The 17,546-nt window shown below is 43.8% G+C and overlaps 1 protein-coding gene across 1 annotated transcript in view; it reads right to left on the bottom strand.

Annotated features, from left to right (window-relative positions):
• Positions 1 to 8,832: 8,832 nt before the first annotated feature.
• si:dkey-22o22.2 (neural-cadherin) overlaps positions 8,833 to 17,546 on the bottom strand; it is a 178,092-nt gene continuing 169,378 nt past the window's right edge. The window contains exons 30-34 of the mRNA XM_056286943.1: positions 14,518 to 14,782; positions 12,463 to 12,643; positions 11,712 to 11,965; positions 11,205 to 11,362; positions 8,833 to 9,546 (exon numbers count right to left, since the gene is read on the bottom strand). Coding sequence (XP_056142918.1) covers positions 8,833 to 9,546; positions 11,205 to 11,362; positions 11,712 to 11,965; positions 12,463 to 12,643; positions 14,518 to 14,782 — 1,572 coding nt within the window. The remainder of the gene's footprint in view (positions 9,547 to 11,204; positions 11,363 to 11,711; positions 11,966 to 12,462; positions 12,644 to 14,517; positions 14,783 to 17,546) is intronic.

A 17,546-nucleotide genomic window follows, 5' to 3' on the forward strand; every position in this document is an offset into this window, starting at 1 on the left:
CTCTCTCAAAAACTACTGCTTAAGAGTCCGCGGTGGTGTAGCGGTCTAAGCATCGGCTTTGTGTCGATGCAGTTGCCCACTGGGGACTGGGGTTCGCGCCCCGGTCTCGTCAGATCCAACTATGGCCGGACTCGATGAAGCAGCAGTCATTGGCAACGCTGTCTTCGGGAGGGGGCGGAGTCGGCTTGTGTTCGTCACGTGAATGCGTCTCTGTGTGTGTCGGAAAAAACAGCGATTCGGCCTGGAGTCGCCTTGTTACGAAAGTGGGGAGACAGTCTCCTTCGAGACTGCCGGCCGGAGAGATGCAGTTGGCGAACGCATGCAGTACGAGGGTGGGTGTTTGAATTAAAATAGGGATCGATTGGCCACTAAATTGGGAGAAAAAAGGGAAAAATCAGAAATAAATTTATAGAAAAACTACTGCTTGAAGGATTTAGTGCATGGACACCTTTCATAGTATACAGGTATGTACACTGCTCAAAAAAATAAAGGGAACACATAAGCAATGCAATGTAGCTCCAAGTCAATCACACTTTTGAGATATCAACCTGTCCAGTTAGGAAGCAACACTGATTTGTGAATCAATTTCACCTGTTGGTAAATTGTCTAATTTCCACCAGGTGGAAATTAGACAATTTGCAAGACAACCCCTATAAAAGGAATGGATTTGCAAGTGGTGGCCACAGACCATTTGCCTGTCCTCATCTTTTCTGGCTGATCTTTGGTTAGTTTTTCATTTTGCTAGTGCCCTCACCACTAGAGGTGGCATGAGGCGGTATCTGCAACCTACAGAAGTTGCTTAGGTAGTGCAGCTCATCCAGGATGGCACATCAATGCGTGCTGTGGCAAGAAGATTTGATGTGTCTCCCAGCGCAGTGTCCAGAGCATGGAGGAGGTACCAGGAGACAGGCCAGTACACCAGGAGACGTGGAGGGGGCCGCAGGAGGACAACAACCCCGCAGCAGGACCACTATCTGGTCCTTTGTGCAAGGAGGAACAGGAGGAGCACTGCTGGAGCCCTACAAAACGACCTTCAACAGGCCACTAATGTGCAGGTTTCTGCTCAAACAGTGAGAAACAGAATGCATGAGGATGGTATGAGGGCCCGATGTCCACAATTGGGGCCTGTGCTCACAGCCCAACACCGTGCAGCCCGATTGACCTTTGCCAGAGAACATCTTGGTTGGCAGATTCGCCATTGGCGCCCTGTGCTCTTCACAGATGAGAGCAGGTTCACACTGAACACATGTGACAGACGTGAGAGAGTCTGGACACGCTGTGGAGAACGTTCTGCTGCCTGCAACATCCTCCAGCATGACCGGTTTGGCGGTGGGTCAGTGATGGTCTGGGGAGGCATATCCTCGGAGGGCCGCACAGACCTCTACGTGCTAGTCAGAGGTACCATGACTGCCATTAGGTACCGGGATGAGATCCTCAGACCATATGCTGGTGCAGTGGGCCCTGGGTTCCTGCTCATGCATGACAATGCTCGTCCTCATGTGGCCAGAGTGTGTCAGCAGTTCCTGTATGTCGAGGGCATTGATGCTATGGACTGGCCTGCACGTTCCCCAGACCTGAATCCAATCGAGCACCTCTGGGACATCATGTCTCGTACCATCCGCCAACGCGATGTCGCACCACAGACTGTCCAGGAGTTGACCGATGCCCTGATCCAGGTCTGGGAGGAGATCCCTCAGGAGACCATCCGTCGTCTCATCAGGAGCATGCCCAGACGTTGTAGGGAGTGCATACAGGCACGTGGAGGCCGACCACACTACTGAGCCTCATTTTGAATCGTCTTGAAGAATTTCCACAGAAGTTGGATCAGCCTATGTTTTCATTTTCCACTTTGATTTTGAGTATGATTCTGAATCCAGACCTTAATGGGCTAATGATTTTGATTTCCATTGATCATTCTTAGGTTATTTTGCTCTAAACACATTCCTCTGTCTAATAAATAAAGATTTTCAGCTGAAATATTTCATTCATCGAGGTCTATATTGTGTTTTTAGGTGTTCCCTTTATTTTTTTGAGCAGTATATAAAAAACTTTTAAGGAAACATTTCAAACTCCCCACCTGCCACTGTCCCGGCCGGGAGTGGGTCGCAACCGGCGGAGGCTGGCCCCGGCCGTTTAATGCCAGAAACGACAGCCTGCTCGGGGCTCGCCCACCGGGTAAGTGGGGGGGTGGGGGGGGAGAATAAGAGCGTTTCACCTCTCTCTGAACGCTTTATTATTTCCACTTTCGTTTCAACCGTGATCGTTTTCATTTTCTCCGGTACATCACCATCACTTGCATCAGATTTATGCTGTGAAGCCATGAGTACGAGGGTAAACACGAAAATTTTAAGCGAAAACAACGCACACCACCGCTTATCCTGCTCTCAGGGTCGCGGGGATGCTGGAGCCTATCCCAGCAGTCATTGGGCGGTAGGCGGGGAGACACCTTGGACAGACCGCCAGGCCATCACAGCCCCCCCCCCCCACACACACACACACACTCACACACTCACACACACACAAAAGCGAATGGGGATTTCCGTTTTCCCCATTCTAAAATTTCATATCAAATCTTTAGAATTCCATATCGACACATTTTGAATTGACTTACTTACAATTCAGTGCAGTAATAAGCTCATGGGCTTGAAATATAAAATTGTCGAGTAACGTTGACAACTAAAATCAAACTGAAGTAGCAGTCCCGTTTAGAGTTTTTATAGCAGTCCCGTTTCGAGTCAGTTCCGTTAACAGTCTCACCAGAGTTCTGCTAAAGTACCATAATTCCGTTTAGAGTCCCATCCGAGTATCGGTTCTGTTTTACCAGAGTTCCGTACTGTAATGACCTACTTTTCACTCTCACAGATGATAACCCCGTTTCTGAATTAGCCGTGGAACTTCGGCATGTTTATTTCGCTCCATGCATAACGTGCACATGATCCGACTGGCCTTCGTTTGCCTTCCCGCTCCCGTGGCTGCTCTGTTTACTATCCCATAATTCCCTGTGTCCTTAAAGGTGTATTCCCCTAATACTGAACATCACACGTACCACTACCATTTCCGTTATGATACAGTCCCGCCTGAGTCTCGCCCAGGTCCCCGTGCCCGTCTCCTAGCCGCTCCCTGGCCGTCCCCTGTCCGTCTCTTGTCCATCCCCTAAGCGCCCCATGTGCCGTTGGTATTGATGGTATTGCCCCTACGCAGTACGCACTAGGTTTCCCCATTCATAATTCCAACCAATTTATTGGTTTTTGGTTAAATATATCTTAGACTGAATTACGGAAAATTTCGAGCGATCACTACACAAAAACTAAACAGTCTAGGGGGTTGACATTTTGTGGGCTCCCTATTTCGTACCGAAACAATGCATACAAATTTTCAGTGATACTGATGGACTTTAAGATACTTAAACAGAGCCCTGAAAAACCGCATTTGCACGAAAGCGTGTGTTTTTAATTAATATTACTGTCTGGCAAGTGTTTTTTGGTTCTTTGTTCAAACATCTTCTACGATCCTTGCACTGAACTGTGGTTATTCTAACGTGTTTTTGGTTGATACCTCGGCTCTAGGGGCTCGACAAAAGTCACAGGGGTTTCCCCATTCGCGCTTGCCAGCGCAGTAATGGTTATGAATGGCGTTGTTCTCCCTCTCGGGCCGACGAACCGCCCAAAACGCATTGTTTTGAGCGTCGCGCAAAGTAGTCCGTCCGTTCGTTAGTACGAACAACTTCTTTCTTTTTTTAAATAGGCTTTACGGAGGGCGGTTCGTTAAGTACGGGAGTTCGTATGTCGGGCGTTCTTAACCCAGGGACTACCTGTACTCAAATGACCACGGCAGACAGTTCCAACGTCCGTTCTGTCGTCGTTCAATTTCTGTGGTACAGTATTTTCAATTTAGTCACAACATTAAACTCTCTTCTAGCGGCCTTAAGTTGAAATGCAGTGTATTAGTCCAACGAAATTACATTGTGTAAATCACTTTGGAATAGAAATCGCAGGACCAGCCAGATGAGTAAAAAATCGCGATTTATAGTCTTGGAAATACGGTACTCCTGCCATTGCCCTTGACCGAGGCACTGGCTCCAGATCTAGAGCTGGTTTTGTACTTGTATGTTGTTCTTTGCACTTTGATTTCTCCAAGTACTTTTATTTCCCCCTTGTGTGTTGAGCAGGCAAAAACAGGAATTTCATCATGAGAATAACAAATAAACTTGAAACTCTGTCCCTGGGCAGCGGAGAATGGGGAAGCCCACTGCTCCTGAAAGTTTTGATAGATTAAATGCAGATAGAGAAAAAAATGTGCGCATGTGTAAAATTCACTTAGCAAATAAATCGATTTCACGCCTACTTCACATAGTCTTTTTTATGTTATTAAACGTGTAATCTGTATTAGAAGGTAAACTGAAACCATTTCACTGCAGCGACAGGACAAGACAAAAGCATAGCGCCACCCATCTCAGGCCTGCCACAATATAGGTCAGGGACAATGCAACGTGGGAGAAAGCACTGTAAGCTTGGGGTGAGTGTCCAAGCTACACATCCCCCACCCCACAGCTGTACGTACTTGCTCACTAACCTCAATTCAGCAGTATTGAACAATTCATATGCTCCAATTGGGTTCACCGGCACCTACACGCCAGTCGCCTCTGTGTGTGTGTGTGTGTCCGTGTGTGGTGTGTTGCTATACAAAATGTTTTGTTTTTTTCTAACCAGGCCTTTACCATCCTTAGAGAGTGGGGAGCACTTTTACTTTAAAGATCAAATAAGTCCAGAACAAGTCCCAAGCCTTTTCGTAGCCCTAAGCAGGAATCAATTTGACCCTACCGATCATACACGTGGTGGCTAAGTCAGTTTGATGAAGGCTTAATCCAGTGCTGTGTAGCCTCAAAACAAGAGAAAGTCTGCTTCAATAGGCCAATAGTCCATAAAGCGGGTTTAAGGTTAGTATAAAATCACTTTGAAAACATGGACTGTCAAAATGAAAAGCAGAGAAACTAATTCTGAAATCACTGATAGATATTGAGCAGGTAAAATCAGTAAATAAAGCTATTATGATCTCGTTTAAAACCCCTTTTTCTACTCCGATTGGGCGTTTTTGGATTTCACCAGGCGGTGGCACTGTGGTGTTATCCGTCTTTCTGTCTCTGTATCTGTCGATCTATTCTCTTTTTTGACATATATCTGAGATAAAAGAAAGATATCTATTTAGCGAGAAGTACTTTGGGGGAAGTTGTTTTATTAAAAGTCATATACAAAAGGAATATTCCATGTTCGGTTGCTATAAAACGTACATATATGTACATTATATCATACAGAACAAGATCAAGACTGTCTTCAATACAACAATTTTAGACATTGGCTCGTTTGGGGTGAAAAGGCTGTCTTGCAAGTGCATGTATGTCTGTGTTACTTTCAGCAATCAACACATTTGCATACATTTGACTGTCAAAAAACGTTGGATTTTGTGTTACATCGGCACAGCTGTCGTTTACCACATAGCTCAAAACAAACTGCAGTATTTGAAGCTTAAAATAAGTTTATAAAAAGACACCCGTGTAATTTGATTTGGATGCATAGCTTAGAGCACAATTTATAGAAGGGACACTTGGATTTTGAGTACAGGATCAGAGGAGAAAAAAAAGATGTTTCTACTGCTCCCTCTGCATCGATGTGCCAGTACAGTTGGGAGGGAGGCTGTTGTACCTGGAATCATGGTTTATGTTTGAGCTCTGCTACTAATCTGTACTTTTGGTCTGCAAAATGCTTTGAGACAAAGAATTTGACTTGATTACATAGGTTATATAAATCATTTATTCTCCCAGCATTTGCACATATTCCTGTGCTACAAAATTAGTTAAAAGCACATTTATTTGAATTGATGGCTCAAACGTCTACATAAAGTACTTCAAGAAACTAGTGTTGAAGCCTAAAAATACGCTAACAGAATGTTCTGCTTAAAGGTGCTCAACACTTCTTAATAAGTTCTTTGTAATTCATCATCACCACATATAAACAACTCATTTTGCTTTGCGACAGGTTCTTTTCACTCTCTTTCTTCGATGATATCCATAATAAATGTAGAGAAAGGTGCACCAATGGTGCATCCTAATAATAAATTGATATAAAACATGATTGTGAATGTATTTTTCAACCCAGTTTTTTGGCAAAAAAACAAAACAAAAGAATATTTAGAAATTATATGTAGAGGTTAAATAATTCTCACAGCTGCTGTAAAACCAATGCTCTTTATCCTTTTCTCTCTTTGGAAAAAAAAAGATTCCAAACAAGGGAGGCCATTTTGAATTCAATTGCAAGGTGGATGTTTGCAATTGGATTCGGCTGCAAACATCTGACAGTAATACAGAATCATCTAAGAAGTCCATTTTCATTACACATGAAGTCAATTTTGAAAATGGATCCTCATCCAAATTCCCTCATTTCATATCAATAACGCTGATAAATATCAATTTTGTCATGAATTGTGAATCTAATGTAATCCTCCATGAAAAAGGAATGTTTGTGACTTTAAAGTTAAACGTTAAAGTCATTAATGACATTTTCTTGATTGTACTCTGCTTGCTTGTAGACTACCTCCACGAGTCTCCTTTCAGACCTTGACGTGAACATTTCTTGGCTTTTTGAAAACAATACATTCAGTCGACATTTTCTTCACAACACTACAAGGATGGTGCTTGGAGGTAGGGAGGGAAACCGCCACCAGACACCATACTGGTAAACTTGGGCTGAGACTGGTTGGGTTTGTCTACCTGCCACTTTGGCAAGAGGGCAACTGTGACCATGAGTTTTGTTATTTTTATTTCTAAAAATCACACATGGCTGGTTAAATAGTGAATGGCTGGTGAATACTGAAATTGAGTTGCCATCGTGCCTGGTAGAGAAAAAAACTAATTCCCTGCCCCACTTGAACAAAGTTTCCACAGGTGGGAGCAGCTAAATTTGGGAGGGGTATATCTTCAACGAGCTACAACCTCACCCACACTTTCACACCTGTTATGAGACGTCGTTATAAAGACATTTTCACAGTAAGTGCATACACATCACCAAGGAACTAAATTAACCAGCTCATAAAAGTCAAACGGAAAATGTTGACCGGCTTGGGTAAGCTAGCAGTAACCGAACTTCTGGCCAAAGTTGACCATCACCAGCCAATCACCTACTAGCATTGCCCTATGTCCCGCCCACCACTGCAGCATTATTAGCAGTACAGCTGTCGCTCGGCTATCTCAAATTCGCTGTCTCACAATGTGGTTGCTAGCAGTCTGAATGCAGCATGAGAAGCGGGTTTGAACACCACTGCTACTGCAAACTAATAGCAGAAATACAATGAAAAGCACCACCCACCACATTACACAACGAACAACCAACTGAAAGGGGTGAAGGGGAAACTGTTTATACATGGGAGTATAAAAATAATCTCTTCTGCAAACCTCTTCTTAGTGTCTACTATACAAGATTGAAATACGGGGGGGGGGGGGGTTCACCTGCTAAGCTTGACAAGCCTTTTAATTTTTTTTAAACTGTTTTTGACAACAAAAAAAAACCGCTTTTGGTGAGGACAAAGAATCCTCTACTAGTGCAACGAGAATAAAAGAAAACTAAGTGAATTTGTGGTTGATCCAACTAATCTGACAAAATCAATGAGATTCATGTTAAACGAAGAAAAAAGATTTTTATTTTAAATAAAGTGTTGTTTTTGTAAGTTAAATTTTGCCTTGTAGAAACTCCTGTGTGGTGGAGACTAACATCCAAATGGCAAATCATAAAGCTGAGTGTCGGGAAATTTGTTCTTCTATACCTTTGTTGAATGAAATTTTATTTATTTATTTTTGTATATAACATCTCTACAAGCCACTTGCTTGACTAAGATACTAATCGCAACTGTTTTGCACAATTCAAAGGCAAATATAAAGAAGCAGGAATAGAACAAAAATAAAAGAGCAAACATTTTACTGTTTTTGATACCTTTCAACATCAAAAATCAGAATGCCACCATTTTCATGTGCCCAGCTCCTGCTGCCCGGGGGACATCCCTCGTGGTTTTGTTGCTATTAGAACAGGTTCAAGTCTGGTTTTGTACTAACAAAGTCTATTGACACAAACATAATTCATTAACTCTAACATTTCCAAATGAAAACAGTTACAAAGTGTGGGTGTGACCGACTCTGGCCTTGCACTGGGACTCAATTATACAGTCACAAGTGTCGAGGAGCGACTTCTGCTACCCACACACTGTCAAAAAGCCTAAAAACCAAAATAATTACAGCAGATGGAATTGCTTTAGCAAAAAACAAATTTTTGTTTGCCTGATGTATCTATTAGGCCTCTTATGCCAACCCACTGGTAATGTGCTCTGTTGTCCTTTGACACTCCTGAGCAGCAACTGTCAAAGGACACATCTCAGCTTCCTACAGTGGCCTTTTCTTTGCCTACTATTCCCTGGTGATCCTTAAAGACAGGCTGAAGACTAACTGGAAGTCCTTTGCTCTCTCCTGTCACACATCTTGTCATCCAAACTGAAGAAAAAATTTGAGGACATTTTTTTAGACATGCCATATGGTGGATATCTTTACCCTCGAGTGCCTTGGAACACTTTTTTTTTTTTAACGTGAGAGGCCCTAGAGAGAGCAGAGCCCCTAATGGTCAATGACAGAGCCTTGCTCTATCCATTAAGCGACTCAGGAGATGGAACTTCGTCTTAAGAGGACCACATTAAGGGCATTGAGATGCGGCTAAACATTATAAGTACCTGTCAAGGGTTGGTTATGTGTGGGTTTGCTGGGTTGGGGTTGGGAATCCGTGGTGGGTACAGATAACCCTAATGTGGGTGGGGGAGGGGATCCTGACTGTGGCTCCGCTGCATGTAGCTCACTGCGTCCCTGTAGGTGAGGGCCAACTGGGGCCGATCATACATTTCACTGAGTGCCTGGAACTTTGGCCCCCAACGTGATAGCCTATCGTAACCAAACTCCCCCTTTTCTTCCTCCTCCTCCCCAGACACGGTGACATTTCGGTGGGAAGTGGCCGACCCCAGCGAACTGAGGCTTCCAACCGACGATCCAGAGCCTTCTACGCACCAGACATGGTAGGCATCCAGCGGAAAGGCTTCGCTGTCATTGTCTGCCTCCCAGATGATGCGGGCCACATAACTTTTAAAGTCCACGTGAGAGTGTGAACCCGCAGCGGGGGCATTCATGTAGCTAGCCTCAGCACCGCTCGTCTCAACATTTCCAGTCTTGTGGGTAGCATGGTTAACATAATTAGCTCCGCTAGTGTAGTCCGCTCCATTAGCATAGTTAGCATCGTAGCTGGCACTGCTAGTGTTGCTAGCATGGGGGTGGTGCTGGTGATGGTGGTGGTGATGGTGGGGTATACTGAGGTAGGGAGCCCCAGAGCTGCAAGACGAGCTAGAGGGGTGCACCTCTTCCTGGGAGCCCTGGGAGGACTTGATGAGGGGGGCTGTGGTGCAAGAGGAGGACTGGGACAGGCTGGAGCACAAGGGCCGCTTTAGCTCGGTGATATCATAGGCATTCTGGAAGAGAATGGAGGGAAATATTTTACTTCTTAATTTCTTAAAAAGTTAAGTGTAAGTTGCTCAGCTGTAGTACTAGATTAGGAGGGAGACACAGGAGATAAAGATAGGATTGAGACCAGACCCTATGGTTTATCAATTGAAAGGATAGGTTCAATTTGTTTTGAATGTAGACCTCATTAAAACTTTGCTGGGCATCATTTCGAATCATACAAAAAAAAAGTACACCAACTGCTTCAGTGTTGAGGCACTTATCACTTTGCCGATATACCTTCTTCAAAAACTAGAAGCTCACAATATAGTGAAACATGTCTTAGCGTGTTCCACAGAAAAAATAGTAGGACGTTGAAATGAATATATTTGCACTTCCACAAATACTTGCTACATCCGTGCCGTCAATTGTTATACTATAGGTTTGCCCCTATTGAAAAACATTCAGAATAAACAGGAAATAGATGAAGATAAGCGTGACTGTACTGTGAGCTTTCCGTTTTTGAAAATGGGATATATCGTGATTTTAAAGGCTTAAACTACTGCCCCATTGGACTGTGTTGAGCCCAGTCCACTAGGCTCCAGCTCATTAGTCTGTGCACCAGTGTTAATGACACTACCTAGTGGTGATTTGAAGCACTGTTGAAACACTTGTTCTAGATATCTCCTGCAAAAAAACAAAAACATATCTCTTGCATGTTCTCTCTGTGTTTTAGTCAATGTTTCATATCACTGCAATGCCATCTTAATAGGCCTCTCATCCTTTTGTGTGTGTCTGTCTGGGTCAGCAATCCCCAACCACCGACACCGGGCTGCACAGCATTTGTTATCGGGCCGCGAGGAAATGATATAATTCGGCAATAAATAAATAAACCTGAATAATAAACATATAACGTTATAGGCTATTTGTGCTATAATTACACTGAATTTAGTACGGTCTGTCTGTGCTGCTCTGTTGCTTTCAAACCCCAAAACACACTGCGCCAGAAATTGGTCAACCCCAAGGATCAGGTCCCCCAGCACAAACAGAGCAATATAGTGTACGCTGTTAAGTGCCAGGAGGATTGCTGTGACTTATACATTGGGGAAACTAGACAGACTCTAGCCAAGAAGATGGCACAACATAGAAGAGCTAACACGTCAGGCCTGGACTCCACAGTCTACTTCCATCTACAGGCCAGTGGCCACTCTTCCGAGGATGAGGATGTGCACATCCTTGATAGGGAGGAACGCTGGTTTGAACGGGGAGTAAAGGAGGCCATCTGTGTGAAGAGGGAAGGACCATCCCTGAACCGGGGGGGGGGGGGGGGACCTAAAAGTACATCTGTCGGCATCTTACAATGCTGTGATTGCAACTATTCCCCAATCCTCTGTGAATAGTACACATGGCCATTGCAACTCTAGTTAATGGTCAAATAATGGTGATATTGGCGAGTTGCAAGGTTTTTAATATGTTCATGCAAAGAAAATATGTGCTGTGTGTTTAATATCCAAACATTACTTACTTGATGCTATTGACTTGTAAACCTAACCTATAGTCTGGTCGTGATTAACACCCCCCTCCCACCCCAGCCGGTCCGCAAGAATATTGTCCATATTAAACCGGACTGCTGTGCAAAAAGGTTGGAGACCCCTGGTCTAGATAGTGTGTGTGTGTGTGTACATACCTGGTCCTGCTCCCCGCCCCCCTCCTCATTATAGTTGAGGATGTTTTCTCTGATGTCCTCCCAACTCTCATGTTCAGCAGGAATGTGGTAAACACCGCGCTTTCGGAACTTATTACGACTTCCTTTCTGGTTCCACACAGTCACTGCTACCAGCACAGCTACACACACACACACACATGCATTCATACACAACAAACAAATAAAAGTAAACAGACAGAAATATGAACAGACATAAAAAAAACTGCAAAGACTAAAAATTTGAATTTGATTGAGTGAAAAAGAGATGGAGAGACATATGCAATGCATTAATATCTCAATGGGGTATTTATCTTGACAGAATATAGAGTTTAAAAACCAGGTGTCATTTTGACCGCCCATGATTGTTTTAGGTAGGAGTGAAATCCCTCTCGTTCTGTTGTTAAGGAGACATGTATAGTTCTGAATGACTGATTGATTTTGTCATTCAGACGACTCGATCAATAATGGATTTTTCCACCATGCTCTTACCGAAGAACACCAGCAAACACATGCTGATGGCCAGGATAGAGCTCGGGCTGAGTGCAGCCAGGCGATGGCCTTTAACCTGGCCAATCTCACAGCGTTGACCCCGAAACCCCTCCTGACAGCGACACTGGTAGCTGTCTGGGGATACAGCCTGGCACACACCGCCGTTGCGACATGCTGAGGGGCCGCAAGGTGAGGGCACACAGCGCTGCTGGCCTGTTGTGTTGTCCATCACGGTCACCTGACCGCCTGGGCACCTGAGGACCAACGGCAGACAGGGTGTGGAGTCAGACAGATAAAGGCATGTGGAAATTCAGTGTTGTGTTTCATGTAAACCCTATTGTGTGGGATGTTTAGGAATTTTTCTGTTTCAGATGGACAACTCTCAATCTGTGTGAATTTGTGTGTGCTTTTTCAAGTTTGTCCTTGTAGTTTTAAGTGAGGTTACTAATAGTTAATGTCTCATTGTTTGTGTGTGCGCATAAATGTGTGTTTAAACGTGTTTCGATGTGTGTCTGAGTGGGAGTCTCTGGGCACGTGTGTATACATGTGAAAGTGAATTTTTGAGCGTGCATGTAAATGTGTGAGAATGTATATTGATTTTTGGTATAAGTGTAGGCATTGTTGTGTGTGTGTACATCTATGTTTTGTGTATGTGTAAGATGTGAGAAGTTAAGTTGTGTGTGTCTGTGTGTGGTGTGTCTATATGTGTGGTGTATGCATGTGTGTGTATGTATACAGCTGTCCTCCCCACCTGCACTGATGTTTTCTCCACAGGTCCACACAGTACAGCGGGCTGCGGCAGGGTCTGGAGCTGCAGGCGTCGGTCCGACACCCCGGTGTCACGCCCCTACGCTCCAATACCGTCACAAACTCTGAGCTCTGACCGTCCAGAGGGAGGGAGTGACCATTCAGACGCAAGTCACGCAGACAGCCTGGGGAGGAGGAAGGAGTTTAGCTTGGTTCGGTTCTATTCAAGTTTAGCTTAAAGGGACAAACTCACAGATTTCTGTCACGTTCAGTTTTGGCATACACTTCCCAGGAGTCATTTTGGACCACCCCGCCACTGGGTGACGTAAAACACATCACTACCTGTGCGACATTTGTGACGAGAATGTCGCCACAGATACATGTTTGTGTTTCTAGGCATAACTGCAAATACAAAGGCTTTCGCCAGCGGCAATAAGATAGCAACCTAACAGACATTTATTCAGTTGAGATTCTTCAACACTGTTACTTAGACTTATATTAGCTAACTTACTTTAGTCTAGCTTTGTTTGTCTTGTCTTAGTTTAGTTTGGCTTTGCTTGTTACCTTGTTAAATTTCATTGTGGTTAAAGTTACTGTACTGGAGATTTACATACAAAAGTATTATTTTTAAATATCTTTTTTGCTAGCACATTTGAACAGAATATCGGACCTGAACAGCTTACTTATTTTAATTACTACTGCTGGGTAATATTTACCCGAGAAATCTAATAATCAAGGGCAAGAAGGCAAATTGTTGTAGCTAGCAAAAAGATATTGCAGGACAAACTTGTAGACCTTTACCAGCAGATACTGAATGAGATCTGTAGAAACTCAGGTTTAAACATGTGGGAAGATGCCAACACAACACCACTGGAGACATCCATCCAGTATCTTAACCGCTTATCCTGCTCTCAGGGTCGCGGGGATGCTGGAGCCTATTCCAGCAGTCATTGGGTGGCAGGCGGGGAGACACCCTGGAGACAGTGTCACCTGAAATATATTACTGGTACGAGATCCAAAACACCACTACAGTTAGAAGTATGATCATAGAAGTTACACAAAAAAAGATCTGTAACTTTAAGGTCAGTTGATTTTAGTTTAGTTTAGTTCAGTTTAGCCTAACTTAGACTTGTTTAATGTGGTGTTACTTAGTTTTCATTAATTTTGCTTTATATTGATTTAGTTCAAAAAATCAAAGTATAGAATCCAATTTTTTTTACTCGAGTAAACTATTAGAATTTATAAAAATATAGTTAAGCAGAGTCTCTAAAATGGTAATGACTTCAAGGAAAGGGCTTTAAATATTAACTTCAAAGTTGAAATAATACCATTGAAATCACTTTCTTGGCTGCCTTCACATGACCAAACTCCCAGAATGACCGCTAGGAGGCGGAATTAGCTTGAAAAAGACAAAATGCAGATCTGATGGCATGGCCATGGATGGATGGATGGCTTGCATTTATATGGCGCTTTTCTAGCTGCAACAGCAAAGGACTGAACTTGGGAAAAAAGACAGGATGAGTGAGAGGGAGAGAAAAGTAAGAAAGTAGGATGAAAGGAGGAGGGTGGTGTCTATTCAAGGATATTGCATTAAGCCTGTCATGTTTTTCTATGAGCATCCAACATAGTCACATTGGAAAATGGTCTGCATTTTATATAGCACTGTTCTAGCTGCAACAGCCACTTTAAGTGCTTCAAATGCCTCACATTTGCCCACACAACACACACACTCAAATGTGAATGTCAATCATGCAAGGTAACAACCAGCTCATTGGGAGCAGTTTGGGGTTAGGTGTCTTGCTAAGGGACACCTTAACATTTTTCCAAGAAGGAGCTGAGGATTGAACCAGCAACCCTCCAGTTACAAGATGACCACCTCCTGAGCCACTGCTGCCCAATAAAACTTGATGTATTTAGACTAGACTAATCTAGATATCAATTTTAGGCATTTAGTTGAAACTTGACCAGAGTAATAATATTAAAATTAGCTCAGTGAATTCTAAATTCAAGCTGACCTAGTCAATCTCAGAGCAGACCAGACCCCAGACCAAGATCTCACCCTGGAAGTCAGCCTTGTCTTCGGGGTTGGGTCCGTTGCCAACCATCACGCTGGATGGATGGACCATGATCTCCCGTCGTTTCCCCAGCTGGGCACTGACCTCCCGCATCCCGCCACCCTGCCCCAGGCGCAGTGTGAAAAGGTTGTCATAGCGATGGAGGCTGACCAGGATCCACTGTCCACCATCCAGCCTCTGGCCAGGCAGATGCAGGGTGTGAGCCCCATCCCCAAGGTTAGCACGCACCGAGAGGAGACCCTCCATGATCTGAGAGAGAGAGGTGGGGGAGTGAGAGAAAGGATGAAGAGAAAATGCTCGAGAGAAAGGTTGAGAGAGAAGAACTGAAAAAAGAGATAAGATTGACATTACATTCAGGTATTTTACTTGGACTTTCCCAAGTGTTTTCCATTAAGAAAAACAAGTAGAATAAACAGTAGCAATAATTTTATGTTAAATGAATTGTATTGAATTGAATTGGGGCGGCACGGTGGTGCAGTGGTTAGCGCGGTTGCCTCAGCAAGAAGGTCCTGGGTTCGAGCCCTGGGATAGTCCAATCTCGGGGTTCGTCCCAGGTTGTTCTCTGTGTGGAGTTTGCATGTTCTCCCAGTGTCTGCGTGGGTTTCCTCCGGGTGCTCCGGTTTCCTCCCACAGTCCATAGACATGTAGGTCAGGTGAATTGGCCGTACTAAATTGTCCCTAGGTGTGAATGTGTGTGGGCCCTGTGATGGCCTGGCGGCCTGTCCAGGGTGTCTCCCCACCTGCCGCCCAATGACTGTTGGGATAGGCTCCGGCATCCCCGCGACCCTGAGAGCAGGATAAGCGGTTTGGATTAATGGATGGATGGATGGATGGTAGGATACACTTTCACTGATCACTTTAATCATAACAATAATCTAAGGATTTAATGCTTAGCGTATTGATCTTGTTAGATGTTTTTTAGTTTGCTTCGACTCAAACATTGTGTTCATGTCCCTGTTGAGTGTTGTACAAATTCCTACTATTGTGGGACCTCTCTCTCTTATTCTTCCTCAACATCCCTTTTTTTCCCTCTCTCTCATTTTCTCAGTTCCTTTCTCTCACTCACTTTTTAAAAAAGTCTCCCATCAAAACGGCGTTAAACGGACATTTCCCTGATGGTTTTGTGTTTGTCCAATCAGTACTAATGGGTAATGTAGTGGATTGAAACAATGACGTCCTCACTCTGCACTATACTGACAGAGAAACTGGTGCTCTCCTGCTCACAGTCCCACAGCATGTACACATACCAGAATGCATTGCACATAAGCCTCTATACTGTCATCCGTAAAATCCTCTGCACTAGTATTGTAGGATGTCATTTCCATCAGAAACGTAGTTTAGCTGAGAGAACGTGGAAGTGTTTTTTGAACGGCGTGTTTCGAGTAGATTAGAGTATTAGAAACCCTGCTAAGCTGTAGTTTAGCCGCCAAATGACGTCATAATATGGCATTTGGCAGCTGGGGAAAAAAAAAAACGGTTTCACTCCTGTTCCAGAGATACAGTAATGATTGGGAACAACTGCAGGGTGTTTTTCACATGCTATCCCTGTCGCAGATAGACAGAGGTAAGGTTGAAAATCTGCGAATTTTCCCTTAAAGATAACATCCATCCATCCATTATCCGAACCACTTATCCTGCTCTCGGGGATGCTGGAGCCTATCCCAGCAGTCACTGGGCGGCAGGCGGGGGACACTCTGGACAGGCCATCACACAGGGCCGACACACATTCACATTCATACCTAGGGGCAGTTTGGTACAGCCGATTCACCTGACCTACATGTCTTTGGACTGTGGGAGGAAACCAGAGCACCCGGAAGGAAACCCACGCAGACAAGGGGACTTAAAGATAACCTGTCGGTGTAGAAATCCCAGTGCAGGAGTGTTGTTTAGTGGTAGGGGCAATGGCTGGATAAGATAGTTTAAAAGCTGTGTCTAAGATGAATAGTTTCATTGTTTCCGCACTCTGGAAAGTGAACTTCCAAGCTGAATATGGTGTCACATTAAGAAAACATCATACAGCAGTTTTTCTTCCTGCAAATCCAGCCAAGAAAGTCTCTTTGTTTAATAAATCCCACTTTGTAAATGATGAAGCACTGGGGAGATAAGTGTCTTGTCATGGTCAGATGGGCAATGAAACTGATATTGTCAGATTGCAAATCACCACAACGGAAAATTTTTGTATAATTTAGGAGACAGGTGAAAATGGCTTTGATAAAATGATAAAGAAGAACTCAATATTGTAATGGAATTTAAGGTTGATGGGTTTGATTACATCAATATATGCGTTGGCTATGGGCAGGAAGGGCACCTAGTATGTAATTTTCGAGACAGCGCACATGAAAAAGAGGCCGAGTTTATGGCACCATGATCTATGGGGTCTGAGTCTATGGGGACTATGGTAGAATGGGAGCCAAGCAGAGGATGGCGTGGAAAAGGAAGCAATGCCAGAGGAAGGAAAGTGCTGATACCATTGCAGATATGGTGGCCAGTGAGCCAAGTCAGACCACAGTAGAGGGAGAAAGCAGAGCAGATAGGGAAGGATATTGATGATTTACAAGTTAACTGACATCAAATAATTGAAGATGAATCTGTTGTCAAAATACTGACCACTAAATGAAATACAAAGAATAAAGATCAAGTTTTACTGTTTTCTGATCACTCTTTTCTAACAGGGACTGGTTTCATGAATGGAGTTAAATCTTGGGAGTGCATGTTGCCATTTTAACACTGCTATTATATCAAATGATGGTCATTTTAGATTGTGTCTAACTATTTATGGGGGGGAATGGAAATCAGAAATGACATAGTTTACACCCCTGTTGCAATGGTGGGGTGTGGGGAAGATGCAGATTCAACAGTTCTGTAATCAATACACTTTCAGTGTCATTGGAGACATCACATGATCAATAAAAGATCTAGACATAGACATTGAGGAAATACAAGCTTTGAATGGTTCCAAATGTAAACCAGGCCATATTCAAGCTCTTCTGGATAATCAAGCTGCAGTGGCTGA

Source organism: Lampris incognitus, chromosome 9 (assembly GCF_029633865.1).
Source record: "Lampris incognitus isolate fLamInc1 chromosome 9, fLamInc1.hap2, whole genome shotgun sequence".
In the NCBI taxonomy this organism is placed as follows: Eukaryota; Metazoa; Chordata; class Actinopteri; order Lampriformes; family Lampridae; genus Lampris; species Lampris incognitus.